Source organism: Oncorhynchus tshawytscha, linkage group LG33 (genome assembly GCF_018296145.1).
Source record: "Oncorhynchus tshawytscha isolate Ot180627B linkage group LG33, Otsh_v2.0, whole genome shotgun sequence".
NCBI classification, from domain to species: Eukaryota; Metazoa; Chordata; class Actinopteri; order Salmoniformes; family Salmonidae; genus Oncorhynchus; species Oncorhynchus tshawytscha.
The window spans coordinates 7,410,984-7,438,754 of NC_056461.1; the positions used below are offsets into that span (position 1 = coordinate 7,410,984).

General features: G+C 43.9%; 1 protein-coding gene across 1 annotated transcript in view; it reads right to left on the minus strand.

Annotated features, from left to right (window-relative positions):
• Positions 1-19,340, minus strand: part of arsb (arylsulfatase B) — a 32,071-nt gene extending 12,731 nt beyond the window's left edge. The window contains exons 1-6 of the mRNA XM_024397146.2: positions 18,855-19,340; positions 14,918-15,104; positions 14,298-14,488; positions 13,903-14,110; positions 9,190-9,433; positions 7,534-7,604 (exon numbers count right to left, since the gene is read on the minus strand). Of these exons, the coding sequence (XP_024252914.1) occupies positions 7,534-7,604; positions 9,190-9,433; positions 13,903-14,110; positions 14,298-14,488; positions 14,918-15,104; positions 18,855-19,118 (1,165 nt within the window). The 5' untranslated portion in view covers positions 19,119-19,340. The remainder of the gene's footprint in view (positions 1-7,533; positions 7,605-9,189; positions 9,434-13,902; positions 14,111-14,297; positions 14,489-14,917; positions 15,105-18,854) is intronic.
• Between the last annotated feature and the right edge of the window lie 8,431 nt (positions 19,341-27,771).

The following is a 27,771-nucleotide window of genomic DNA, read 5'->3' on the forward strand; positions in this document are numbered from 1 at the left end:
GGGTACTAGGTGGTACTGGTGGTGTTATTGGTGACTGGGTACTAGGTGGTACTGGTGGTGACTGGGTACTAGGTGGTACTGGTGGTGTTATTGGTGACTGGGTACTAGGTGGTACTGGTGGTGACTGGGACTGGGTACTAGGTGGTACTGGTGGTGACTGGGTACTAGATGGTACTGGTGGTGACTTATTGGTGACTGGGTACTAGGTGGTACTGGTGGTGTTATTGGTGACTGGGTACTAGGTGGTACTGCTGGTGACTGGGTACTAGATGGTACTGGTGGTGTTATTGGTGACTGGGTACTAGGTGGTACTGGTGGTGTTATTGGTGACTGGGTACTAGGTGGTACTGGTGGTGACTGGGTACTGGTGGTACTGGTGGTGTTATTGGTGACTGGGTACTAGGTGGTCCTGGTGGTGTTATTGGTGACTGGGTACTCGGTGGTACTGGTGGTGACTGTGTACTAGGTGGTACTGGTGGTGACTGGCTACTAGGTAGTGACTGGGTACTAGGTGGTACTGGTGGTGTTATTGGTGACTGGGTACTAGGTGGTACTGGTGGGGTTATTGGTGACTGGGTACTAGATGGTACTGGTGGTGTTATTGGTGACTGGGTACTAGGTGGTCCTGGTGGTGTTATTGGTGACTGGGTACTAGATGGTACTGGTGGTGTTATTGGTGACTGGGTACTAGGTGGTGGTGACTGGTGGTGTTATTGGTGACTGGGTACTAGGTGGTACTGGTGGTGACTGGGTACTAGGTGGTACTGGTGGTGTTATTGGTGACTGGGTACTAGGTGGTACTGGTGGTGTTATTGGTGACTGGGTACTAGGTGGTACTGGTGGTGTTATTGGTGACTTGGGTACTAGGTGGTACTGGTGGTGTTATTGGTGACTGGGTACTAGGTGGTACTGGTGGTGTTATTGGTGACTGGGTACTAGGTGGTACTGGTGGTGTTATTGGTGACTGGGTACAAGATGGTACTGGTGGTGTTATTGGTGACTGGGTACTAGGTGGTACTGGTGGTGACTGGGTACTAGGTGGTCCTGGTGGGGTTATTGGTGACTGGGTACTAGGTGGTACTGGTGGTGACTGGGTACTAGGTGGTACTGGTGGTGTTATTGGTGACTGGGTACTAGGTGGTCCTGGTGGTGTTATTGGTGACTGGGTACTAGGTGGTACTGGTGGTGACTGGGTACTAGGTGGTACTGGTGGTGACTGGCTACTAGGTAGTGACTGGGTACTAGGTGGTACTGGTGGTGTTATTGGTGACTGGGTACTAGGTGGTACTGGTGGTGTTATTGGTGACTGGGTACTAGGTGGTACTGGTGTTATTGGTGACTGGGTGGTGACTGGGTACTAGGTGGTACTGGTGGTGTTATTGGTGACTGGGTACTAGGTGGTACTGGTGGTGTTATTGGTGACTGGGGTACTAGGTGGTACTGGTGGTGTTATTGGTGACTGGGTACTAGGTGGTGACTGGGTACTAGGTGGTGACTGGGTACTAGGTGGTGACTGGGGTACTAGATGGTGACTGGGTACTAGGTGGTACTGGTGGTGTTATTGGTGACTGGGTACTAGGTGGTACTGGGGTGTTAGGTGGTGACTGGGTACTAGGTGGTGACTGGGGTGTTAGGTGGTGACTGGGTACTGGTGGTGACTGGGTGACTGGGTACTAGGTGGTACTGGTGGTGTGGTATTGGTGACTGGGTACTAGGTGGTCCTGGTGGTGTTATTGGTGACTGGGTACTAGGTGGTACTGGTGGTGTTATTGGTGACTGGGTACTAGGTGGTACTGGTGGGTTATTGGTGACTGGGTACTAGGTGGTACTGCTGGTGTTATTGGTGACTGGGTACTAGGTGGTACTGGTGGTGTTATTGGTGACTGACTGGTGGTACTGGTGGTGTTATTGGTGACTGGGTACTAGGTGGTACTGGTGGTGTTATTGGTGACTGGGTACTAGGTGGTACTGGTGGTGTTATTGGTGACTGGGTACTAGGTGGTACTGGTGGTGTTATTGGTGACTGGGTACTAGGTGGTACTGGTGGTGTTATTGGTGACTGGGTACTAGGTGGAACTGGTGGTGTTATTGGTGACTAGGTACTAGGTGGAAGTGGTGGTGTTATTGGTGACTGGGTACTAGGGTACTGGTGGGTGACTGGGTGGTGGTACTGGGTACTAGGTGGTGACTGGGTACTAGGTGGTACTGGTGGTGTTATTGGTGACTGGGTACTAGGGTGGTACTGGTGGGTGACTGGGTACTAGGTGGTACTGGTGGTGTTATTGGTGACTGGGTACTAGGTGGTACTGGTGGTGGTTGGTGACTGGGTACTAGGTGGTATTGGTGACTGGGTACTAGGTGGTGACTGGGTAGGTGGTAGGTGGTGACTGGGTACTAGGTGGTGGCTGGGTACTAGGTGGTACTGGGTGGTGACTGGGTACTAGGTGGTGACTGGTGTACTAGGTGGTGACTGGGTACTAGGTGGTGACTGGTGGTACTAGGTGGTGACTGGGTACTAGGTGGTGACTGGGTACTAGGTGGTACTGGTGGTGTTATTGGTGACTGGGTACTAGGTGGTACTGGTGGTGTTATTGGTGACTGGGTACTAGGTGGTGACTGGGTACTAGGTGGTGACTGGGTACTAGGTGGTGGCTGGGTACTAGGTGGTACTAGGTGGTGACTGGGTACTAGGTGGTGACTGGGTACTAGGTGGTGACTGGGTACTAGGTGGTGACTGGGTACTAGGTGGTACTGATGGTGACTGGGTACTAGGTGGAACTGCTGGTGAGTGAGTGGAAAACACACAAAAGGGCAACAATGATAAACACACCAACGTGATGCTGACCAGACCCGGACACAACACAAGTCTATATCCCCTCACATAGACACAGAACACACACACTGACCAATCTCCAACACATACTGAAACACACTAAAGAGGGAGAGGTAGACAGAGACACAGAAAGAGAGAGAGACACAGAAAGAGAGAGAGACACAGAAAGAGAGAGAGACACAGAAAGAGAGAGAGACACAGAAAGAGAGAGAGACACAGAAAGAGAGAGAGACACAGAAAGAGAGAGAGACACAGAAAGAGAGAGAGACACAGAAAGAGAGAGAGACAGAAAGAGAGAGAGACACAGAAAGAGAGGACACAGAAAGAGAGAGAGACAGAAAGAGAGACACAGAAAGAGAGAGAGACAGAAAGAGAGAGAGACACAGAAAGAGAGAGAGACAGAAAGAGAGAGAGACACAGAAAGAGAGAGAGACAGAAAGAGAGAGACAGAAAGAGAGAGACAGAAAGAGAGAGAGACAGAAAGAGAGAGACAGAGAGAGAGAGACAGAAAGTGACTGGAGAGAGGTGGTGACTGGGTAAAAGAGAGAGAGACAGAAAGAGAGAGACACAGAAAGAGAGAGAGACAGAAAGAGAGAGACACAGAAAGAGAGAGACACAGAAAGAGAGAGACACAGAAAGAGAAAGAGAGACAGAAAGAGAGAGAGACAGAAAGAGAGAGAGAGACAGAAAGAGAGAGAGAGACAGAAAGAGAGAGAGAGAGACAGAAAGAGAGAGAGAGAGACAGAAAGAGAGAGAGACAGAAAGAGAGAGAGAGACAGAAAGAGAGAGAGAGACAGAAAGAGAGAGAGAGACAGAAAGAGAGAGAGACACAGAAAGAGAGAGAGACACAGAAAGAGAGAGAGACACAGAAAGAGAGAGAGAGACAGAAAGAGAGAGACAGAAAGAGAGAGAGAGAGACAGAAAGAGAGAGAGAGACAGAAAGAGAGAGAGAGACAGAAAGAGAGAGAGAGACAGAAAGAGAGAGAGAGACAGAAAGAGAGAGAGACAGAAAGAAGAGACAGAAAGAGAGAGAGAGAGACAGAAAGAAAGACAGAAAGAGAGAGAGAGACAGAAAGAGAGAGAGACACAGAAAGAGAGACACAGAAAGAGAGAGACACAGAAAGAGAGAGAGACACAGAAAGAGAGAGACACAGAAAGAGAGAGAGACACAGAAAGAGAGAGAGAGACAGAAAGAGAGAGAGACACAGAAAGAGAGAGAGACACAGAAAGAGAGAGAGACACAGAAAGAGAGAGACACAGAAAGAGAGAGACACAGAAAGAGAGAGAGACACAGAAAGAGAGAGAGAGACAGAGACAGAAAGAGAGAGAGAGAGACAGAAAGAGAGAGAGACACAGAAAGAGAGAGAGAGAGAGACACAGAAAGAGAGAGACACAGAAAGAGAGAGAGAGACAGAAAGAGAGAGAGACACAGAAAGAGAGAGAGACACAGAAAGAGAGAGAGAGACAGAAAGAGAGAGAGAGAGACAGAAAGAGAGAGAGAGACAGAAAGAGAGAGAGACAGAAAGAGAGAGAGACAGAAAGAGAGAGAGACACAGAAAGAGAGAGAAAGACAGAAAGAGAGAGACAGAAAGAAGAGAGAGACAGAGACAGAAAGAGAGACACAGAAAGAGAGAGAGAGACAGAGAGAGAGAGAGACAGAAAGAGAGAGAGACACAGAAAGAGAGAGAGACACAGAAAGAGAGAGAGACAGAAAGAGAGAGACACAGAAAGAGAGAGACACAGAAAGAGAGAGACAGACACAGAAAGAGAGAGACACAGAAAGAGAGAGAGACACAGAAAGAGAGAGAGACAGAAGAGAGAGAAAGAGAGAGACACAGAAAGAGAGAGACACAGAAAGAGAGAGAGACACAGAAAGAGAGAGAGACACAGAAAGAGAGAGAGACACAGAAAGAGAGAGAGAGACAGAAAGAGAGAGAGACACAGAAAGAGAGAGAGACAGAAAGAGAGAGAGAGACAGAGAGAGAAAGAGAGACACAGAAAGAGAGAGAGACACAGAAAGAGAGAGACACAGAAAGAGAGAGAGACACAGAAAGAGAGAGAGAGACAGAAAGAAAGAGAGACACAGAAAGAGAGAGAGACACAGAAAGAGAGAGAGACAGAAAGAGAGAGAGACACAGAAAGAGAGAGAGACACAGAAAGAGAGAGAGACAGAAAGAGAGAGAGACAGAAAGAGAGAGACACAGAAAGAGAGAGAGACACAGAAAGAGAGAGAGACACAGAAAGAGAGAGACACAGAAAGAGAGAGAGACACAGAAAGAGAGAGAGAGACAGAAAGAGAGAGACACAGAAAGAGAGAGACACAGAAAGAGAGAGAGACACAGAAAGAGAGAGAGACACAGAAAGAGAGAGACACAGAAAGAGAGAGACAGAGACAGAAAGAGAGAGAGAGAGACAGAAAGAGAGAGACACAGAAAGAGAGAGAGAGACAGACACAGAAAGAGAGACACAGAAAGGGAGACACAGAAAGAGAGAGAGACAGAAAGAGAGAGAGACAGAAAGAGAGAGAGACAGAAAGAGAGAGAGACAGAAAGAGAGAGACAGAAAGAGAGAGACAGAAAGAGAGAGAGACAGAAAGAGAGAGAGACAGAAAGAGAGAGAGACAGAAAGAGAGAGAGACACAGAAAGAGAGAGAGACACAAAGAGAGAGAGACACAGAAAGAGAGAGAGACAGAAAGAGAGAGAGAGCGGCAACGAGAGACAACGGCAGAGAGAGGGAGAAGAAAGCGAGATACAGAAAGGGAAAGGGGGATACCTAGTCAGTTGTACAACAATGTATTCTACTGAAATGTGCCTTCCGCATTTCACCCAACCCCTCTGAATCAGAGAGCGAGAGAGAGAGCCCGAGGGCAGTTAAGTTCCCAGGTGATACCACCGTCTGAACATGTTTTATCGTCTTGCTCCTGTCAGAGTCTGTCTGATGACTTATGGCTCCAGGTATAAGTTGCCCTCAGGCACAGATTTAGGACCAGCTGTCCCTCCCACACCCCAACTTTTACCACGAGGAGGAGTAAACACAAAACCGACCCTAGATCAGCATCTATTCAACTTCCTAGTCCTGCGTATGGGACTCAGTGTCTGTCTCCTTCAGAAAAGAGTGAGACTGAGACTTTAAAGGCTGTGACTCCTCATGTCCAGTCACTTATTCACTCAGTCAGTCAGCCACCTGATCACTCACTGATGCTCAACACATCATCTACACATCTGAGCAGCAGAGTGGAGATGTGGCTACTCTAGTGATCAATCTCCCCCTGATGATAAGTTCATTAGATTCAAGTGTTGGGAAATAGGAACACGGCTGTCACTAATGACGTGGACGGATACATCATGTAGTAGTCAGAGTGGAAGCAGACCAGAGGTTAGGTTAGGTTAGACTGAATCAGACGCATAACGAACATGAAATCACACACGCGCGCACACACACACGTTCTGGCTCGGAGGGAATGTATTGTGTCACTTCTCCCCCCCCCATCTGGAGTGGAGCCTTTTCATCACTGCATTAATCAAAACTTTTATAGACATCACACACACACTGAAGGGGATTTGGGCTTTGTGTTAGGGAATCAGGCAGCCATTACAGGAGAATGACATCATCCCTCTATGAACCAAGCAGACCTTAACGGTTGAAAGAGTCCAGTGGTGTGTGTGTGTGCGTGTGTGTATGCACAGTGCTGCTCACGCACCGGGACACACACTTCTGTTTGAGTGTGTCTGGGCTGTGTTTTGTGTGGAATATGAAATCATAATATAACGGTCCAATGTGAATCATTTGAAACTAAACAAAGTAGTGCTGACGACTTCATTACCAGCAAGTACCCAACTGTCATACTTAAGTTAAAGTAACGATACCTTAATAGAAAATTACTCAAGAAAAAGTGAAGGTTACCCAGTAAAATACTACTTGAGTAAAAGTTGAAAAGTATTTGGTTTTAAATATACTTAAGTATCAAAAGTCAAATGTAATTTCTCAAATATACTTAAGTAAAAGTACAAATAATTACAAATCCCTTACGTTAAGCAAACCAGACGGCACCATTTCCTTGTTTAAAAAAAAAGTTACGGATAGCCATGGGCACGCTCCAACACTCAGATATCATTTAGAAACTAAGCACGTGTTTAGTGAGTCTGACAGATCAGAGGCAGTCGGGATGACCAGGGATATTTTCATGATCAGTGTGTGAATTAGATCATTTCTCTGTCCTGCTAAGCATTCAAAATGTAACAAACACTTTTGGGTGTCAGGAAAAATGTATGGAGTAAAAAGTACACCATTTTCTTTAGGAATGTGATGAAGTAAAAGCAAATGTTAAGCAAAAATATAAATAGTAAAGTAAAGTACAGAAACCCCCCAAAAACGACTTAAGTAGTACCTTCAAGTATTTTTTACTTAAGTACTTTATACTACTGCAACGGATACTGAAACAGTACTCAGAGGAATTCAGTGCTCTGTGCCTGTAGTTGCGTTGTCCAGTCAATATGAACCACTGGATGAAGGTGAACATAATGACTGTAAAGGTGAAACATGCAATACGTGGTGGTGATCGAGCGGGTGACTCACATGGAGCGATGTCAACATAGAGAGGGTCAATGTTGTGTAGCAGCTCCAGTCTGGGTGAAGGTGAACATAATGACTGTAAAGGTGAAACATGCAATACGTGGTGGTGATCGAGCGGGTGACTCACATGGAGCGATGTCAACATAGAGAGGGTCAATGTTGTGGAGCAGCTCCAGTCTGGGTGAAGCGTGACCTTTACTGGAAGACAAAGAAACAACAGTCACGACACACTTTCAGTCCGTCTCTCGACTACCCCAGAAGGGTCTGGAAATCTAAAGCTGATATCTACGTTCATAAAGCGGTCCCAGGCTTTGACCACACTGGACCACAGGGTGACCGCTAATACACAGCAAGAATAACTTTCTCAATTCACATGTTGCTGAGCTTTTTGGGAGGGTAACATGTTGTCAGTGTAAACTTAAATGACCAAAAACATTTTTTATTTTAAATGATATAAAGTATGTAGAAAAGATAATGGCTCTGCAGTGCATTCGGAAAGTATTCCAACCCCTTCACTTGGTCCACATTTTGTTACGTTACAGCCTTACTCCAAAATAATTCAATAAGATCATCTTTGAGAACCAAAATAAAAGCCAGTCAGGGAGATTAAAAAATTCCAAAAACAAGCCGTATGTATTTTGTTACTACGTTTGAGCAGAAGAACGCAGGATTAGCCATTGCAAAACGTATAGAAATGCAGGAAATGAGCTTTAAAACGGCTAAATGTTCTCCGCTCCACTGCACAATATGTAGAATGGCATGAAATATGGAACAATCTCACAGTTCCATGGAGAAACCTGACCACACCCCCTGCTACACCCACTGCCTACGCCCCTTTTTGACCCAGAACCCCCCCACACACACACACACACACAAACAATCACACAGCACTCAAAGCAGACTGGGACCATAAAAGACAAACAAACAAACAGGAATGTGTTTCAGTAGCCAATAGGGCCAAGGACACACGACGACACGTACACAGTCAAAACACACCAGACAAAAGGTAATGAAACAGCCAGGTGGCCAGCCACAGCCAATAGGAGAGAGGGCTGGACTGAGAGCAGTTGTTTGTGGGTAACCACAGGCTGTGGGTTTCTGCTGCAGGCCTCAATTCAACCCACTTTCATTGTGTCTGCTTTTAGTTTATGAATCTAATGTGTCACTCACGCAGAATGAAGGCAATGATCGCCTTAGTGATTTTGAAAGCTTCTGGCTAGCTTATGTAAGTCTTGTCCTGGACACCGGCCCCCCTTTAAGTGGTCAATGACTTTATGACTTGTACGACAAGTCAGGAGTGACAGAGTAAGAGAGGGACAGGCGCTATAGAGGGAGGGAGTTGGGGGAGAGAGAGAGAGATAGAGAGAAAGAGAGTAAGAGAGAGAGAGAAAGAAAGAGAGTAAGAGAGAGAGAGAAAGAGAGTAAGAGAGAGAGAGAGAGAGAGAGAGAGAGAGAGAGAGAGAGAGAGAGAGAGAGAGAGAGAAAAAGGAGCGACTCCAAATTTGTGTGAAAATGAGTGATGGAATTTCCTTCACTTTGAAGTCCCATCGTCCCGGTAACAAAGAGCTTATTGAAAGACCAGAGAGGGAGACAGATTGGTCAGGGGGAGGGAGGCAGGAAAAAAAAGAGAGGAGAGAGGAACTGTCAAACACAAGGAAATATTTGACCTGATCTGAGACGTTTGAAACTCCTGAAGTGTCTGGCCAGAGTGTAGGACAGACTCACATAAACAACTCAGAAATGATGACAAGGTGCGCACACACACCCCCCACTCCAGGCTTACCTGATAGCGTTCCACACATTATAGCCGTCCAGTGGCTTCGTCCCATCGGTCGATCCCCCGGCCAGGCCCACCAGTGTCGGCAGCCAATCAGAGATGTGTATGAGTTGGCGGCTGACAGTCCCAGGTTGTTTCAGCAGCGGGCTAGTTACGAAGCCAACGCCCCTAACCCCACCCTCCCACAGTGACCACTTCCTTCCTCTCAGAGGCCAGTTAGAACCCCCCGCCAGAGTCTGACCCCCGTTATCTGGAGAGAGAGAGAGAGAGAGAGAGAGAGAGAGAAAGAGAAAGGCAGAGAGAGAGGGACGTCATTCTACTGAAAAGTGTATTATAATGTTTACGTAAGTGCATTTTAAAGAAAGTTTGATTTGATTCTGATTGCATATCACTGACAGAGGGTAAGAAAGAATCCCTCTCCACTGATTAGAGCAAGGCAGCCATTTTATTACTGATGACACGTGAGGGGAACAGATTATGGGTGTCATTGTCAAGTAACTGGAGAGCCAAACCAAAGCTACTACCTTTCAACTCCTCCTCATAAAAACACTGTTTGTTCTTTCCCTTTCCACTGACTGATGCACAAATGACACATCAATTCCAAGATGACACATTGAATTCACCATGAGAGTACAGCGTGCTTGATAAGCCCTACTTACCAACATGACTTGATCTAGGAGTTCTGGGGGGATTCGTATAGTAAGGCTTAACAGTGATGCCAAGTGGATTCATCCCATGAACAACACAGTGGTTAGACCTCCGAAGTACAACGCTCACAGAGGAACTCCCTCAAGGCAGAGAGACGGGAGGGAGGTGGAGATGAAACATGGCCACCGTTTCTTAGATTGAGGAACTTCCTGGAAGCTGCAAGCCATGGTGGGTTGTTCGACCAATGGCCACGTGTCTTGGGGTTAGGGTTCATGGAACTGATCCATATACAAAAGGTTGTTTGATGACTAAGTTCTAGCTTTGCAAATACATAAAACGTTTTTTTTTTTAATTAAACAAATTTGTCTCCCTCTTCCTGTGTCTTTTCATTTTGTCTATGCTTCTCAGACAGACAGTCATCCTCCCTAGAGGCCAGTCCAGTATAAACAAAATAGACCATTCACCCTGGGCTCTCACTGCGCTAGAGAGAGGAGAGGGGGAGGAAAGGAGGGGAAGAAAAAGAGAGGAGCGCCATGTGAGTTCAGGAAGTAGTCTCTGCAGCTTCCAGGCTGTTCTCAAAAGAGAGCCCTCTCTTCACTAATTCATTTTCAAACTGTTTCTGCTCCTTCTCTATGCCAGCTCTCTCCCTCTTTCCTTCTCTCTCTCCAACTCTTACTCACACACCCGCTCCTATCCTTTCTCTCTCACACCCTCTCCCTCTCTTTCCCGTTCTCCCTCACAGACTCGCTCCTATCCTTTCTCTCTCACACCCTCTCCCTCTCTTTCCCGTTCTCCCTCACAGACTCGCTCCTATCCTTTCTCTCTCACACTCTCTCCCTCTCTTTCCCGTTCTCTCAGACTCGCTCCTATCCTCTCTCTCACACCCTCTCTTTCCCGTTCTCCCTCACAGACTCGCTCCTATCCTTTCTCTCTCACACCCTCTCCCTCTCTTTCCCTCTTCTCCCTCACAGACTCGCTCCTATCCTTTCTCTCTCACACCCTCTCCCTCTCTTTCCCATTCTCCCTCACAGACTCGCTCCTATCCTTTCTCTCTCACACCCTCTCCCTCTCTTTCCCCTTCTCCCTCACAGACTCGCTCCTATCCTTTCTCTCTCACACCCTCTCCCTCTCTTTCCCATTCTCCCTCACAGACTCGCTCCTATCCTTTCTCTCTCACACCCTCTCCCTCTCTTTCCCGTTCTCCCTCACAGACTCGCTCCTATCCTTTCTCTCTCACACCCTCTCCCTCTCTTTCCCATTCTCCCTCACAGACTCGCTCCTATCCTCTCTCTCACACCCTCTCGCTCTCTTTCCCGTTCTCCCTCACAGACTCGCTCCTATCCTTTCTCTCTCACACCCTCTCCCTCTCTTTCCCCTTCTCCCTCACAGACTCGCTCCTATCCTTTCTCTCTCACACCCTCTCCCTCTCTTTCCCATTCTCCCTCACAGACTCGCTCCTATCCTTTCTCTCTCACACCCTCTCCCTCTCTTTCCCGTTCTCCCTCACAGACTCGCTCCTATCCTTTCTCTCTCACACCCTCTCCCTCTCTTTCCCATTCTCCCTCACAGACTCGCTCCTATCCTTTCTCTCTCACACCCTCTCCCTCTCTTTCCCATTCTCCCTCACAGACTCGCTCCTATCCTTTCTCTCTCACCCCTCTCGCTCTCTTTCCCGTTCTCCCTCACAGACTCGCTCCTATCCTTTCTCTCTCACACCCTCTCCCTCTCTTTCCCATTCTCCCTCACAGACTCGCTCCTATCCTTTCTCTCTCACACCCTCTCGCTCTCTTTCCCGTTCTCCCTCACAGACTCGCTCCTATCCTTTCTCTCTCACACCCTCTCCCTCTCTTTCCCATTCTCCCTCACAGACTCGCTCCTATCCTTTCTCTCTCACACCCTCTCCCTCTCTTTCCCATTCTCCCTCACAGACTCGCTCCTATCCTTTCTCTCTCACACCCTCTCCCTCTTTCCCGTTCTCCCTCACAGACTCGCTCCTATCCTTTCTCTCTCACACCCTCTCGCTCTCTTTCCCGTTCTCCCTCACAGACTCGCTCCTATCCTTTCTCTCTCACACCCTCTCCCTCTCTTTCCCGTTCTCCCTCACAGACTAGCTCCTATCCTTTCTTTCTCCCCAGCTCTCTCTTACAGTAAGACCCCAGTGCGCCAGTTAGCTAACAGAGAGTTTCATCGCTAAGGAATCTCTCTGAGTGCTCCTCCAAACGTTTCTAAACCGTGTGTTTATGTCTGAACAGGGCTGGGGTGAGACATACTATGTAGGCCGTTAGTTAGCTCACACACTGTGACTCAGCAAGCAGTAAGCCTTGATGGGGCATGAAATAGTAATGATTCATTCACAGTGTATTCTCGACTAAAGAGCAAAACCATGAATATACAGGTTTTATCACCTCGACTCCCTCACAAACATCATTCTCTATATGTAAAAGCTTTTGGGGGGGAAACACAGAAGACAAGTCACAATCAGCCTGCTGTATCACACACTCAAACGGCAACATAGAATCAATGGGTGACACAAGCATCTATTGTTATATGGATCCATCTTCCTATCAACCAAAACCCAGTGCTGGGAATAGTGGTATGTATAGTGCTGGGAATAGTGGTATGTATAGTGCTGGGAATAGTGGTATGTATAGTGCTGGGAATAGTGGTATGTATAGTGCTGGGAATAGTGGTATGTATAGTGCTGGGAATAGTGGTATGTATAGTGCTGGGAATAGTGGTATGTATAGTGCTGGGAATAGTGGTATGTATAGTGCTGGGAATAGTGGTATGTATAGTGCTGGGAATAGTGGTATGTATAGTGCTGGGAATAGTGGTATGTATAGTGCTGGGAATAGTGGTATGTATAGTGCTGGGAATAGTGGTATGTATAGTGCTGGGAATAGTGGTATGTATAGTGCTGGGAATAGTGGTATGTATAGTGCTGGGAAGTATTGACAACTGCTCCTCCTACATAATGTTAAAGGGGGCCTCTACACTGGTAAATTAGGTCAATGTTGGTAGATTTCTGATTACACACCCATTGCCTTTAACAGTAGGCCTCCACGGCACATCTCGACTTCCCCCTGCTCACTGCTCACACTTGTCTGAGGGTCTGCGGCTGCTGGGAGCCGCTCAACTCAGGACTGTTTCCGTTTCCTAATGGCTCCCAGCTGCGTGATAAGGCTCCTCTACAGAGACGGAACAAACCACAGTCAGATACAAGGACATGCTGACCTCTAGTGGTAACTCTGGAAATGACTGAAATTGTTCAGACTGTCAGCATGGTATGAGTTTAGGGTGCGAGACACCTGAAGCGATGAAAATAATACCTGCTGGAACTATGACACACCACAGATGATGGTGACTCGTCCGCTCTGGTGAATCAAAAAGTGCTATGCAGCTCGTTCAACTGGCAGTGCAGAGAACAGAGTAAACATAGGCTTTATCCACTGTCACTTTAAAGCCAAACTTCCCAGCTACTCCTGTCCCTCCATGTGAACTGGCTCTGTGGTGCTGATGGAAAATTCTCTGTGTCCTGCCCGGAGACATTAAGAGTGATTACTCCGTCTTTAACTGCTCACAGAGTTGGGATCTGTTCACGTCTGACACTTCATAAAAACCCAGTGTTCCACAACCACATGTAAACTACAGAGAGTGGAGAGAGTCACAAACACACACACACACACACACACACACGAAGCAGAAGAAAACAGCCTAAAAGATAAGCAGTACACACTGGGGGAAAACAACAACGGGCATTCAGGGGGACCGATTAACACCCACACCCCAGCAACACAACATGTTACTGTCGATGAGGAAAGAGAGAGGGCCAGAATATGTGAGACGTCAGCAGACCTATAAACATTCATTCACAGGATATGAGGCAGATAAACCATTCTAACTCTGTCCTCCAGGGTCCGGGATTAATCCTGCTTCCACACCATAGGGTTTTCAAGGTAAGCACAAAGCACTGTTTGCTGTTGACTCAAGTGTGGGAAGGTTCAGGGACTATGCTCTATAAAATGTCTCTGTCTGAATTCAACCGTACACACACAAGCTCTTGTTATGTACCTGTAGAGAAGACCAGTACAGTGTTGTCCCAGAGGCCGGTCTCCTGCAGTGCCAGCGTAATATTGCCCACAGCCTCGTCCATAGCGGACACCATACCAGCATACAGCCTGCGGTTCGGGTCCTTTATGAAACTGTAGGGGGCGACGTAGCGCTCTGGAACTTGTAGAGGGGCGTGGACCGCTTGAAGAGCCACGTAGAGGAAGAGGGGCTGCAAGACAGGACAGGACAGGACAGGACAGGACAGGACAGGACAGGACAGGACAGGACAGGACAGGACAGGAGAACACACACCGGCCATGAACATTATTCAAGTCTCGCTTCATTTTTCAAGGCTACACAGAGGAAGAAGGACAGAAAGAGTGTGTGGGCGTGTGTGTGTGTGTGTGTACCGTTACCTTTTTGGAGTTGTGTTTAGCGATGATGCTGGTAACCCGGTCAGTAAACAGCTGAGTGGAGTAGGTCCCTGTGTATCCCGTAGCAACCTCCTCCCCCTCTCTCAGGTCCAGGGCACAGCGGGTCACGTTCAGGAGAGGGACATGACTGCAGCGCTGGTGACTGAAGTAGTCCTCACTGCCTGTCAGATAGCCTGGTGGGGACGGAGTGACAGACACAGGGGGGAGAGGGGGACAGAAGTGGAACAGACAGGTTTAGTCCAATATCTGAAATACTGTAAGACAATAAATACCCTATATTGAGTACATGGTTCAATCTTGATGTACCTGAACTGTTCACAGTGCTTTCAAGTGTGCAATGGTGTGAATCTGATGTTACACACAGACGTGTGGCGAGCCCTAGCCACATCCTGATGAAGACATAACCGATCATGAGATGTAAGTGAAGAGAAATGGAGGACGGCTCACACGACCGTGTGCAAAAGTGAACGTGTGCGCAAGAGTCATTTTCATCACTTGTTTCTTATTCCCAGTAGCATACCTAAGAGAGGCAACATGGTCTGTCTGTGTCTGTGTGTGTGTGTGTGTGTGTGTGTGTGTGTGTCTGTGAGCTGACAACCTACCGAAATAGGAGTCGAACCCTCTGCGTGTTGGCAGGCAGTCTTTGCGGTACATGCCCAGGTGCCACTTTCCCACCATGTGGGTGGCATAGCCTGTCTCTCTCATCAGCTGTGGCAGCAGCTTCTCATCCAGAGGGACACAGTAGGGCTGGCACGGCCAGATGATCTGGTGCTGCATGCCTGTGTGGATCTGACAATCAAAGCCACAGGCTTAGATCGACATCACATTATTGTGTCTGTTCTATTATGGCGTCTGCGAGAGCTTGGCAGTGCCATTGAGGCCATCTCCATTTTGAAGTAGTCCATTTTATTATTTTACTACTTCTAAGAGTTAGCAAACAAACTTGTAGTTTGTTGTTTGCAGTGGCGTAAAGTACTTAGGTAAAAATACTTTAAAGTACTACTTAAGTCGTTCTTTGGGGTAACATGTACTTCACTACATTCCTAAAGAAAATAAATGTACTTTTTACTCCATACATTTTCCCTGAAACCCAAAAGTACTTGTTACATTTTGAACACTTAGCAGGACAGGAAATGGTCCAATTCACTCACTTATCAAGAGAACATCCCTGGTCATCCCTACTGCCTCTGATCTGGCGGACTCACTAAACACACATGCTTCTTTTGTCAATGATTGGGCCCCTGGCTATACGCAAAATAGAAAGACAAGAAAATGGTGCCGTCCGTCGGGTTTGCTTAATATAAGGAATTTGAAAACATTTATACTTTTACTTTTGACACTTAAGTATTTGAGCAATTGCATTTACTTTTGATACTAACGTACATTTTAAACCAAATACTATTTCAAGTAAACTTTCACTTGAGCCATTTTACTCAAGTATGACAATTGGGTGCTTTCTCCACCACTGGTTGTTCGAAAAGGTATAAAGGTTGGAGATTTACTGCCTCCTGCAGTTATGAAAAGTTTGCACGTGAGTAGAATTCATTGGCTGATCCCTCCTGAAGACCCGGATAAAAATCATGTGATCCTTCCTTAACCAATGGCATCCTGTCATTCAGGGCACCTGTTTTGAGCCACACATTTTTAGCCCTGTTTTGCATGTTATTTTGGCATTAATACGTGTCACATATCAGTCTTGAGTAAGGCAGCTGCAAAATGTAGGTGTTTCAGCCTAGTTCTTTCTGTGTGGGTGGGGTAGCCAGCGGAAATTACAGAGCGTAGGTGTTGGTAATGTTCTCTAGTTGTGCCGTGATTGGCTCAGCGCTCTGTCACTCATGGGGACACTACGTCACCACCAAGTCTAACGGTAGAGCTCGGGAAATTCAAGCCCCTTGGGCGCTGCCATAGAGTTACATTAGAAGTGCCCATCCAAGAAGGCTCAAGGTAAAATAACGTCAAATCATGTTATATTTACAGTAGCTTTGATTGGATTGATCATGTCAACATCATACTTTCAAAATCTTAGCTAGCAGTCATCTACTGGCAAATTCTTTTTAATCCTTGTCAGATGAAGAGAAATTATAGATAAAATGTATCGTTGCTCATCGGCCATTGGAATTAAACATTACAAAACAAGTTGGAAATCGCAAAGTCAACAATGACTGGTTTGGAAGGAATCTGTGGCTAACTGCAAGCACTGAAAAGCAATCACTAGCCTGCTATTCAGTGGAGTGTCTGTGTGGTCCCAAGTCTGGGTTTAAGGGACTCTTTTCCAAGCTTAAAATGATAAACATTCAACATTGGCCATGCTGTTAATGAAGCATGATTTGTGCTGCGCTCAAAACAACTGGAAACTCTGAACTGGGAAATCTGACTTCAGTGAGTTCAAGACAACTGGGAACTCGGGTAAAATGAGCTCCGACTGGGAAGACATGTTTTGAACGGTCATCCAACTCAGAATTGTAAATCCAGAACCCGGGCCTCTTTCTATAGCTTCGACCTGAGATCACTGACGTCGTCGAGATTCAACCTTGTTTTTCTTCCAGAGTTCCCAGTTGTCTTGAAAGCACTCTAAATCCAGAGAATGCCAGACTTTGATGACAAAGTTTGCCCACGAAGGACAGCCGCACCACCTTCCAGTTCAAGTGAGCACAGCACAAGGTGAGTCCAAAATGATACTGTATGCTCTTGCATAAATGTTGCAATAAGCCAGGGAGATACGCATACAGTTTGATGGATACGTTCGATAAATCCAATGTTTTCACCACACAAAACGCACTGCAACTGCCTCTGCAAAGCAATGCTGCAAGGCAAATGCAGCGTTCCATTGGATGTTAATGTACTTCTGGTGGACCAAAACGCAATAACACTGTCGGTGTGATTGAGGCGTAAGGATGGTTTTGGGAAACAGCTCAGAGATGTAACAATGCTCCTACACTCAACAGGGGTTCAACAAGGGTTCTTCTAAGATCCTCAGGTCTTCGAAGAACCTTAGGGTTCTTGGCACTGAAAAGGTTCTTCCAAGAATCCCATAGGAGGTGGGGTTCATCGAGGAACCTTTGTTGGTGAGGGTTCTTGCAGGAACCTAATTGCCAGACTGAAACATTTGGATTTGAATTTGATAGGACAGCAGGTGCAGGTACTTAACTGAAAAATGTAAAGATCTCCTCAATGTAAAGTAAGGTTGTTCCTTATATGATCTAAATTGATATTGTTTTGTGATGATACCATCTATCTTTTCATATTTGTGCAAATCTTTCTAAAACAGAAATGGACACAATTCAATGGATATCAATCAACGAAGAGGTAAGAATATGTAGGATATAAGAATATGTTGAAGGCTGTATAGCGTGCAGATAACTGAACTGCTCACTATTGTGTCTGCAGGTATACAGACAAGTAGGCATACAAAAGGTATGTTATGCAGATCACATTACCATCCTCCTCCCTTAATTCATCAATGAATATCCCATAGGCCTCTACATTATGGACATAGTATACGTATGAAAACCATTATCAAAACGTTTTTTACATTCACATTTACCAAAAAAAACAAGGTATGAATTCTGTCGTGTGCGTGTTTTGTTAATCATCTGTATAATGACTATTTTTGGATTCACAGACTTCACCCTCCCTACACCTCTGATGAATATAACAGGAAACCTGTTCGATCACCACGCACTGCAAAATCATTCTGGCTATGGATACAGAGAACATCAACACCCCAGAGGATATATCCATCGGACTTGGGGTTCTGCTGGGAGTTTACCTCATATTTGGATTTTTAAATTCTGCTTTGCCACTAAAATCATAATAAACACTGAGAACTAAAATATTGTGTTATTGTTGTTGTGCGTATTATTAATAATCAGGGGAGGAGAGGGTAGTTCAAAAATATACCTCAAAAGGTTATTCGATGATCCATTAAAAGGGTTTCTTTGAAGAACTTCTAGGGGTTCCCCCACAGTTCAATTTGAAGAACCCCGAAAGGATACGCCAGGAACCTTTTTTAGAGTGTACGAAGGTTCTAACAATAAACGTAGCATTAAGATGCTTTTGAGAAACTGGGGCCTGTTGTTTACGAAGTGTGACGAATACAATTTTATTTTATTTGAATAGCTCAGCCTTTGCAACATAGTGTAGCCTACAAACAGTGGTGGAAAAAGTACCCAATTGTCATACTCGAGTAAAATAAAATATATTTTAATATAAAATGTCTCAAGTAAGTGCATTTTTATTTACGGACAGGCAGGGGCACACTCCAACACAGACATAATTTACAAACGACGCTATTGCGTTTAGTGGGTCCACCAGAGGCAGTAGGGATGACCAGGGATGTTCTCTTCATAAGTGCGTGAAATTGACCGTTTTCCTGTTCTGTTAAACATTCAAAATGTAACGTGTAAGCCTACTTTTGGGTGTCAGGGAAAACGTATGGAGAAAAAAAAAGTACTTTTTTATTTATCTTTAGGAATGTTTTGGAGTAAAGGTTTTTAGTTAAGTACTTTACACCACTGCCTACACACAGGGGTGTCTCACCTGATATCTTCCGGTCATAAATTGGTTCCTGGAAGGTGTACATAAAGGTTGAACGTAGTAATTTTCCAGCCGGACACCTTTAGCTGACAGTTTGTCCAGATTCGGCGTCTTGATCTCTGAACCGTGGTATCCAACATCGTTCCAGCCGAAGTCGTCAGCTAGAATGAATACTATGTGCGGCGGCTGTTTACCCTCTAAAAACAGGGGGCATGACAGCAAGATAATTGCAGTGGCAATCATACAACTCAATGTTAAAGGAAACATTGTCCCCCTTCCTCAAATCGAAGAACCTCGAAAGAAATGATACTATTCATGTAAACAAGGAAGTACTAGTGCAGTACAGATCTACAGTATCTGCAACGCCTGAACAGCAGTCGAAAGCATGATTCAGAAAGGTAATGTAGTTTATTTAATTAAAAAAAGCAACAAATCACAAGATGAGGAAATGCACGCGCAATATTGTTTCGCTGTCTTCCAGGTTGAATATTTTTAACTTCCTAGACAGTAACCAATCAGATGACAGCCGGTCACATGAGTAAGTGTCTTTATATGGGCATATGAGTCACACGCCTCAACGTATTGTCTAGCAAGCACACTAAAAAGAAAAGGTCCCTGGAGTATCAAATCAAAACTGTGGGGGAACCCCTATAACCCTATTTTATTATTAATAATAATAATAATAATAATACGCATTGCAATAACAAAAATAACAATATTTTTGTTCTCTGTGTTTATTATGGTTTTAGTGCAAAGCAGATTTTAAAAAATCCAAATAGGAGGTAAACTCCCAGCAGAGCCCCAAGTCCGATGGGTATATCCTCTGACGTCCATAATGTAGAGGCCTATGGGATAGTCCATAATGTAGAGGCCTATGGGATAGTCCATAATGTAGAGGCCTATGGGATAGTCCACAATGTAGAGGCCTATGGGATAGTCCACAATGTAGAGGCCTATGGGATAGTCCACAATGTAGAGGCCTATGGGATAGTCCACAATGTAGAGGCCTATGGGATAGTCCATAATGTAGAGGCCTATGGGATAGTCCACAATGTAGAGGCCTATGGGATAGTCCATAATGTAGAGGCCTATGGGATAGTCCATAATGTAGAGGCCTATGGGATAGTCCACAATGTAGAGGCCTATGGGATAGTCCATAATGTAGAGGCCTATGGGATAGTCCATAATGTAGAGGCCTATGGGATAGTCCATAATGTAGAGGCCTATGGGATAGTCCATAATGTAGAGGCCTATGGGATAGTCATTGACGAGGTATGGAAGGAGGATGGTACATGTGATCTGCATAACATACCAATTGACCTAATTTTGAACTCCTCTTTGTCTACATACCTACAGACACAATAGTGAGCAGTTCAGTTATCTGCACCCTATACAGCCAGCCTTCAACATATTCTTATAGTCTACATATTCTTATAGCCTACATATTCTTATATCCAACATATTCTTATATCCAACATATTCTTATATCCAACATATTCTTATAGCCTACATATTCTTATATCCAACATATTCTTATATCCAACATATTCTTATATCCAACATATTCTTATAGCCTACATATTCTTATATCCTACATATTCTTATAGCCTACATATTCTTATAGCCTACATATTCTTATATCCAACATATTCTTATATCCTACATATTCTTATATCCTACATATTCTTATAGCCTACATATTCTTATATCCAACATATTCTTATATCCTACATATTCTTATATCCTACATATTCTTATATCCTACATATTCTTATAGCCTCTTATATCCTACATATTCTTATATCCTATTCATATTCTTATATCCTACATATTCTTATATCCTAACTTATAGCCTTATTCTTATATCCTACATGTTCTTATAGCCTACATATTCTTATAGCCTACATATTCTTATAGCCTACATATTCTTATAGCCTACATATTCTTATAGCCTACATATTCTTATAGCCTACATATTCTTATAGCCTACATATTCTTATAGCCTACATATTCTTATAGCCTACATATTCTTATAGCCTACATGTTCTTATAGCCTACATATTCTTACCTCTTTGTTGATTGATATCCATTGAATTGTGTCCATTTTCTGTTTTAGAAAGATTTGCACAAATATGAAAATATAGATGGTATCATCATAAAACAACATCAAGGAACAAACCTTACCTTATTTTACTCGAGTATGACAATTGGGTACTTTTTCCACCACTGTTTGTAGGCTACACTATGTTGCAAAGGCTGAGCTATTCAAATAAAATAAAATTGTATTTGTCACACTTCGTAAACAACAGGCCCCAGTTTCTCAAAAGCATCTTAATGCTACGTTTATTGTTAGAACCTTCGTACACTCTAAAAAAGGTTCCTGGCGTATCCTTTCGGGGTTCTTCAAATTGAACTGTGGGGGAACCCCTAGAAGTTCTTCAAAGAAACCCTTTTAATGGATCATCGAATAACCTTTTGAGGTATATTTTGGAACTACCCTCTCCTCCCCTGATTATTAATAATACGCACAACAACAATAACACAATATTTTAGTTCTCAGTGTTTATGATTTTAGTGGCAAAGCAGAATTTAAAAATCCAAATATGAGGTAAACTCCCAGCAGAACCCCAAGTCCGATGGATATATCCTCTGGGGTGTTGATGTTCTCTGTATCCATAGCCAGAATGATTTTGCAGTGCGTGGTGATCGAACAGGTTTCCTGTTATATTCATCAGAGGTGTAGGGAGGGTGAAGTCTGTGAATCCAAAAATAGTCATTATACAGATGATTAACAAAACACGCACACGACAGAATTCATACCTTGTTTTTTTTGGTAAATGTGAATGTAAAAAACGTTTTGATAATGGTTTTCATACGTATACTATGTCCATAATGTAGAGGCCTATGGGATATTCATTGATGAATTAAGGGAGGAGGATGGTAATGTGATCTGCATAACATACCTTTTGTATGCCTACTTGTCTGTATACCTGCAGACACAATAGTGAGCAGTTCAGTTATCTGCACGCTATACAGCCAGCCTTCAACATGTTCTTATAGCCTACATATTCTTATAGCCTACATGTTCTTATAGCCTACATGTTCTTATAGCCTACATATTCTTATAGCCTACATGTTCTTATAGCCTACATATTCTTATAGCCTACATGTTCTTATAGCCTACATATTCTTATATCCTACATGTTCTTATAGCCTACATATTCTTATATCCTACATGTTCTTATAGCCTACATATTCTTATAGCCTACATATTCTTATAGCCTACATATTCTTATAGCCTACATATTCTTATAGCCTACATATTCTTATAGCCTACATATTCTTATAGCCTACATATTCTTATAGCCTACATATTCTTATAGCCTACATATTCTTATAGCCTACATATTCTTATAGCCTACATATTCTTATAGCCTACATGTTCTTATAGCGTACATATTCTTATAGCCTACATATTCTTATAGCCTACATATTCTTATAGCCTACATATTCTTATAGCCTACATATTCTTATAGCCTACATATTCTTATAGCCTACATATTCTTATAGCCTACATGTTCTTATAGCCTACATATTCTTATAGCCTACATATTCTTATAGCCTACATATTCTTATATCCTACATATTCTTATAGCCTACATATTCTTATATCCTACATATTCTTATATCCTACATATTCTTATATCCTACATATTCTTATAGCCTACATATTCTTATATCCTACATATTCTTATAGCCTACATGTTCTTATAGCCTACATGTTCTTATATCCTACATATTCTTATAGCCTACATATTCTTATAGCCTACATATTCTTATATCCTACATATTCTTATATCCTACATATTCTTATAGCCTACATGTTCTTATAGCCTACATATTCTTACCTCTTTGTTGATTGATATCCATTGAATTGTGGCCATTTTCTGTTTTAGAAAGATTTGCACAAATATGAAAATATAGATGGTATCATCATAAAACAACATCAAGGAACAAACCTTACCTTATTTTACTCGAGTATGACAATTGGGTACTTTTTCCACCACTGTTTGTAGGCTACACTATGTTGCAAAGGCTGAGCTATTCAAATAAAATAAAATTGTATTTGTCACACTTCGTAAACAACAGGCCCCAGTTTCTCAAAAGCATCTTAATGCTACGTTTATTGTTAGAACCTTCGGATACTCTAAAATGGAGGTTCCTGGCGTATCCTTTCGGGGTTCTTCAAATTGAACTGTGGGGGAACCCCTAGAAGTTCTTCAAAGAAACCCTTTTAACGAATAACCTTTTGAGGTACATTTTTGAACTACCCTCTCCTCCCCTGATTATTAATAATAAGCACAACAACAATAACACAATATTTTAGTTCTCAGTGTTTATTATGATTTTAGTGGCAAAGCAGAATTTAAAAATCCAAATATGAGGTAAACTCCCAGCAGAACCCCAAGTCTGATGGATATATCCTCTGGGGTGTTGATGTTCTCTGTATCCATAGCCAGAATGATTTTGCAGTGCGTGGTGATCGAACAGGTTTCCTGTTATATTCATCAGAGGTGTAGGGAGGGTGAAGTCTGTGAATCCAAAAATAGTCATTATACAGATGATTAACAAAACACGCACACTTATAGACAGAATTCATACCTTCATACCATGTTCTTATAGCCTACATGTTCTTATAGCCTACATGTTCTTATAGCCTACATATTCTTATAGCCTACATGTTCTTATAGCCTACATATTCTTATAGCCTACATGTTCTTATAGCCTACATGTTCTTATAGCCTACATATTCCTACCTCTTCGTTGATTGATATCCATTGAATTGTGGCCATTTTCTGTTTTAGAAAGATTTGCACAAATATGAAAAGATAGATGGTATCATCATAAAACAATATCAATTTAGATCATATAAGGAACAACCTTACTCTACATTGAGGAGATCTTTACATTTTTCAGTTAAGTACCTGTACCTGCTGTCCTATCAAATTCAAATCCAAATGTTTCAGTCTGGCAATTAGGTTCCTGCAAGAACCCTCACCAACAAAGGTTCCTTGATGAACCCCACCTCCTATGGGGTTATTGGAAGAACCTTTTGGGGGCCATGTTCAGTGCCAAGAACCCTAAGGTTCTTCAAAGAATTGAGGCTCTTAGAAGAACCCTTGTTGAACCCCACATTTTTAGAGTGTAGGACTTTCTGGGAGTGGTCTGAGTGGGGAGGGGAAACTGAGAGGTTTGGAACTCTGTTTCAAGTAATTTACCGCCTGGTGATGTCACCAAGCAGGCCAAAACTCCATCCCACCACAACAGGCTGAAAGACCTTTCAAAAAGCTCTTAAGCTTTCAAGTGACTTTCCCTTCGTGTCCATCTCCAGAGCCATGCTCCAGCAGGGTCGTTTGAGTGGACGGGATATATGTTATATGAAATGAAGTGCCCTTCAACATGGACCACATAGTCAATAAATCTGTTTAAAAATAAATACCCTACTGTTCAAATTTTGGGGTCACTTAGAAATGTCCTTGTTTTTGAAAGAAAAACACTTTTTTTTCTACATTTAAAATAACATCAAATTGATCAGAAATACAGTGTAGACATTGTTAATGTTGTAAATGACCATTGTAGCTGGAAACGGCAGACAAATAATGAGCTTCTCTTTCAACAACAAGGACATTTCTAATATTCCCAAACTTTTGAACGGTAGTGTATATAAATAAGAACTTGCTAAATAGCCAAAATTCAGCACTTTGTCCCGCTGTGCACCCTCTGTGAATTTCCAGAAGATTTTAACCTACTTACTCCCCAAATTTCACAATTTTGTAATAAAAAAGAAATAAATTCTGCAGCATTGATGGTCCCCAGAAACACAATGGCCTCCATCAAGTTGAAGAAGTTGGGAACCAACAAGACTCTTCCTAGAGCTGGCTGCCAGCCTGCTCAATCGGGGGAGAAGGGCCTTTGTCAAGGATGTGACCAAGAACCCGATGGTCACTCTGACAGAGCTCCAGAGTTCCTCTGTGGAGATGGGAGAACCTTCCAGAAGGACAACCATCTCTGCAGCACTCTACCAATCAGGGATTTATGGTAGAGTGACCAGATGGAAGCCACGCCTTAGTAAATGGCACGACAGCCCGCTTGGAGTTTGCCAAAAGGTACCTAAAGGACTCTCCTGAATACCAAGCATCACATCTGGAGGAAACCTGGCACCATCCCTACGGTAAAGCATGGTGGTGGCAGCATCACAGTGGGGATGTTTTTCAGTGGTAGGGACTGGGAGACTAGTCAAGATGGAGGGAAAGATGAACAGAGCAAAGTACAGAGAGATCCTTGATGAAAACTTGCTCCAGAGTGTTTAGGACCTCAGACTGGGATGAAGGTACACCTTCCAACGGGACAACGACCCTAAGCACACAGCCAAGTCAACACAGGAGTGGCTTCGGGACAAGTCTCTGAATGTCCATGAGTGGCCCAGCCAGAGCCTGGACTTAAACCCAATCGAACATCTCTGGAGAGACCTGAAAATAGCCATACAGCGATGCTCCCCAACCAACCTGACAGAGCTTGAAAGGATCTGCAGAGAATATTGGGAGAAAGTCCCCAAATACACTTGTGCCAAGCTTGTAGCGTCATAACCAAGAAGACAAGGCTGTAATCGCTGCCAAAGTTGCATCAACAAAGTACTGTGTAAAGGGTATTAATATTTATGTAAATGTGATATTTAAGTTTTTAATAAAACATTTGATAAACATATTTCCTCTTTGATATTATGAGGTATTATGTGTATGTTCGTGACCAAAAATGTCAATTTAATCCATTTTAGATTCAGGCTGTCATGCAACAAAATGTGGAAAATGTCAAGGGGTGTGAGTACTTTCTGAAAGCACTGTATAGGTAAAGTGACAAGGCAACAGGATAGATAAGACAGTAGCAGCTGTGTGTGTGTATTTGTGGCGTCATTATGCATGTGTATGCGTTTTGTATGTGTGTGTGTGTCTGTGTGTTGGGATCTCAGTGTAAGTACAGTATGAATGAGTGTGTGGGTAGTCCAATGTGTGTGCATAGAGTCAGTGCAAGAGCTAGTGCAAAAAACGGGTCAATGCAGGTCCGGATATCCATTTGATTAGCTCTAAAGCAGTTGTTTATCAGTCTTATGGCTTGCGGATAAAAGCTGTTCAGGGTCCTGTTGATTCCAGACTTGGTGCTCTGGTATCGCTAGCCGTAAGGTAGCAGAGAGAATAGTCTATGGCTTGGGTGGCTGGAGTGTTTGACAATTTTTGGGGCCTTTCTCTGACACCGCCTGGTATAGAGGTCCTGGATGCCAGGGAGCCTGTAATCTATGACTTGTGGTTGGGGGATGCACATGCGGTCACTGTGGGAACAACATTGTCAATGTACTTATTACTGAAGCCGGTGACTGATGTGGTAAATTCCTCAATGTTATCGGATGAATCCCGGAACACATTCCACTGTGCAAAACAGTCCTGTAGCTTAGCATCTGCTTAGTCGGACCACTTCCGTATTGAGCGCATCACTGGTACTTCCTGTTTGAGTTTTTGCTTGTAAGCAGGGATCAGGAGGGTAGATTTATGGTATGATTTGCCAAAGGGAGGGTGAGGAAAGAACTTGTATGCGTTTCTTTGTGTGGAATCAAGTTCTAAACGGACCTGGGTCGCAATTAGCACCAGAAGGTAGCTAAATAAAGCACACATTTTCTGTAAATACTTGAAAGAAAACAGATCCTATTTGGATTCAGGTCTGGTACTCTGGTTCTAAGCTGCCCCCCGTGTGTAGGCCTTAATCTTAACCTTCTTCTGCAGCCGGTTCTTGGTGGGTTAAGTGAGGACCAGTGGCTCCTAGACTACCATGGCAGGGTATGTCCTCCCCAACCTCCACCCTCTGCCCCACAGGACACAGCTCCACTGGCAGATAGGCAAATGCCAGACTCCTCTGGGTGGTGTAGCTGTAGGTCCCTGATGTAGTGTTGCCAACCACCTAGGAGAGAGAAGAGGGCAATAAGCTATATGCTTTTCTATATGATGGTTGCAGGTACTGTAAGAAAATGCTGGGTGGTGTAGAGTTTAGAAACAATGTCACTCCACAATGATATAATTATTGACAATACATATTACGCATAAAAAAACACATTGTGGAACATCTATAATGCATTCCATAATCTACATTCGTGGTAACACTGTTGGTGTAAGTGAAAGCCTCTGTTGTGTTGCCTCTTTGCCACCGGGCGCACACACACAGCTCACCTTGCCGTTGAGCCAGATGGTCCCGTCGACAGCTTCCTCTTCAGACCTTTAGCTTTGATCTCCTGCAGTGCTGTCTTACCGATGAATTCTGCAGGCTGGAGACAAGGAGAGTGATGTTTGTGTGTGTGTGTGTGTACTGTATTTAAACATAGCATTTATTAAAGAATACATGTGTGTAGGAGACTTAGGATACTGGCTACATGGCCACAATTTCACAACATCTAAACATAACCCACCTGGTTTGAATATGAACACCTCTACTTGAACCCACATACGGTGGCTGACTGGTGAGAGAGTAACAATGTAACAATGTCTACCTTGTTGAGATTGATGAAGTAGTCCAGACCAGCTTCCAGAGTGTTGGTGTCAAAGTTCATCTGATTAAAAAAACAGCCCGTCAATCCATACCGCATGAGAGTACGTGTGTGTGTGTGTGTACCTCTGCACCCCAGCCTCTAAAGCCCTTCTCCAGTCGTAGTGATGGCGTAGGTACCAAAGTTGTCGATTCCCTCATCCTGTCCTGCTTCCATGATAGCATGGTACACCGCTGCCATGTCCTTCGGAGGTAGATACAGCTCCCAGCCCAACTCGCCTGAAACACACGCAGTCAGTACGCTGTACATGCTACACATGTACTCTTAAACAAT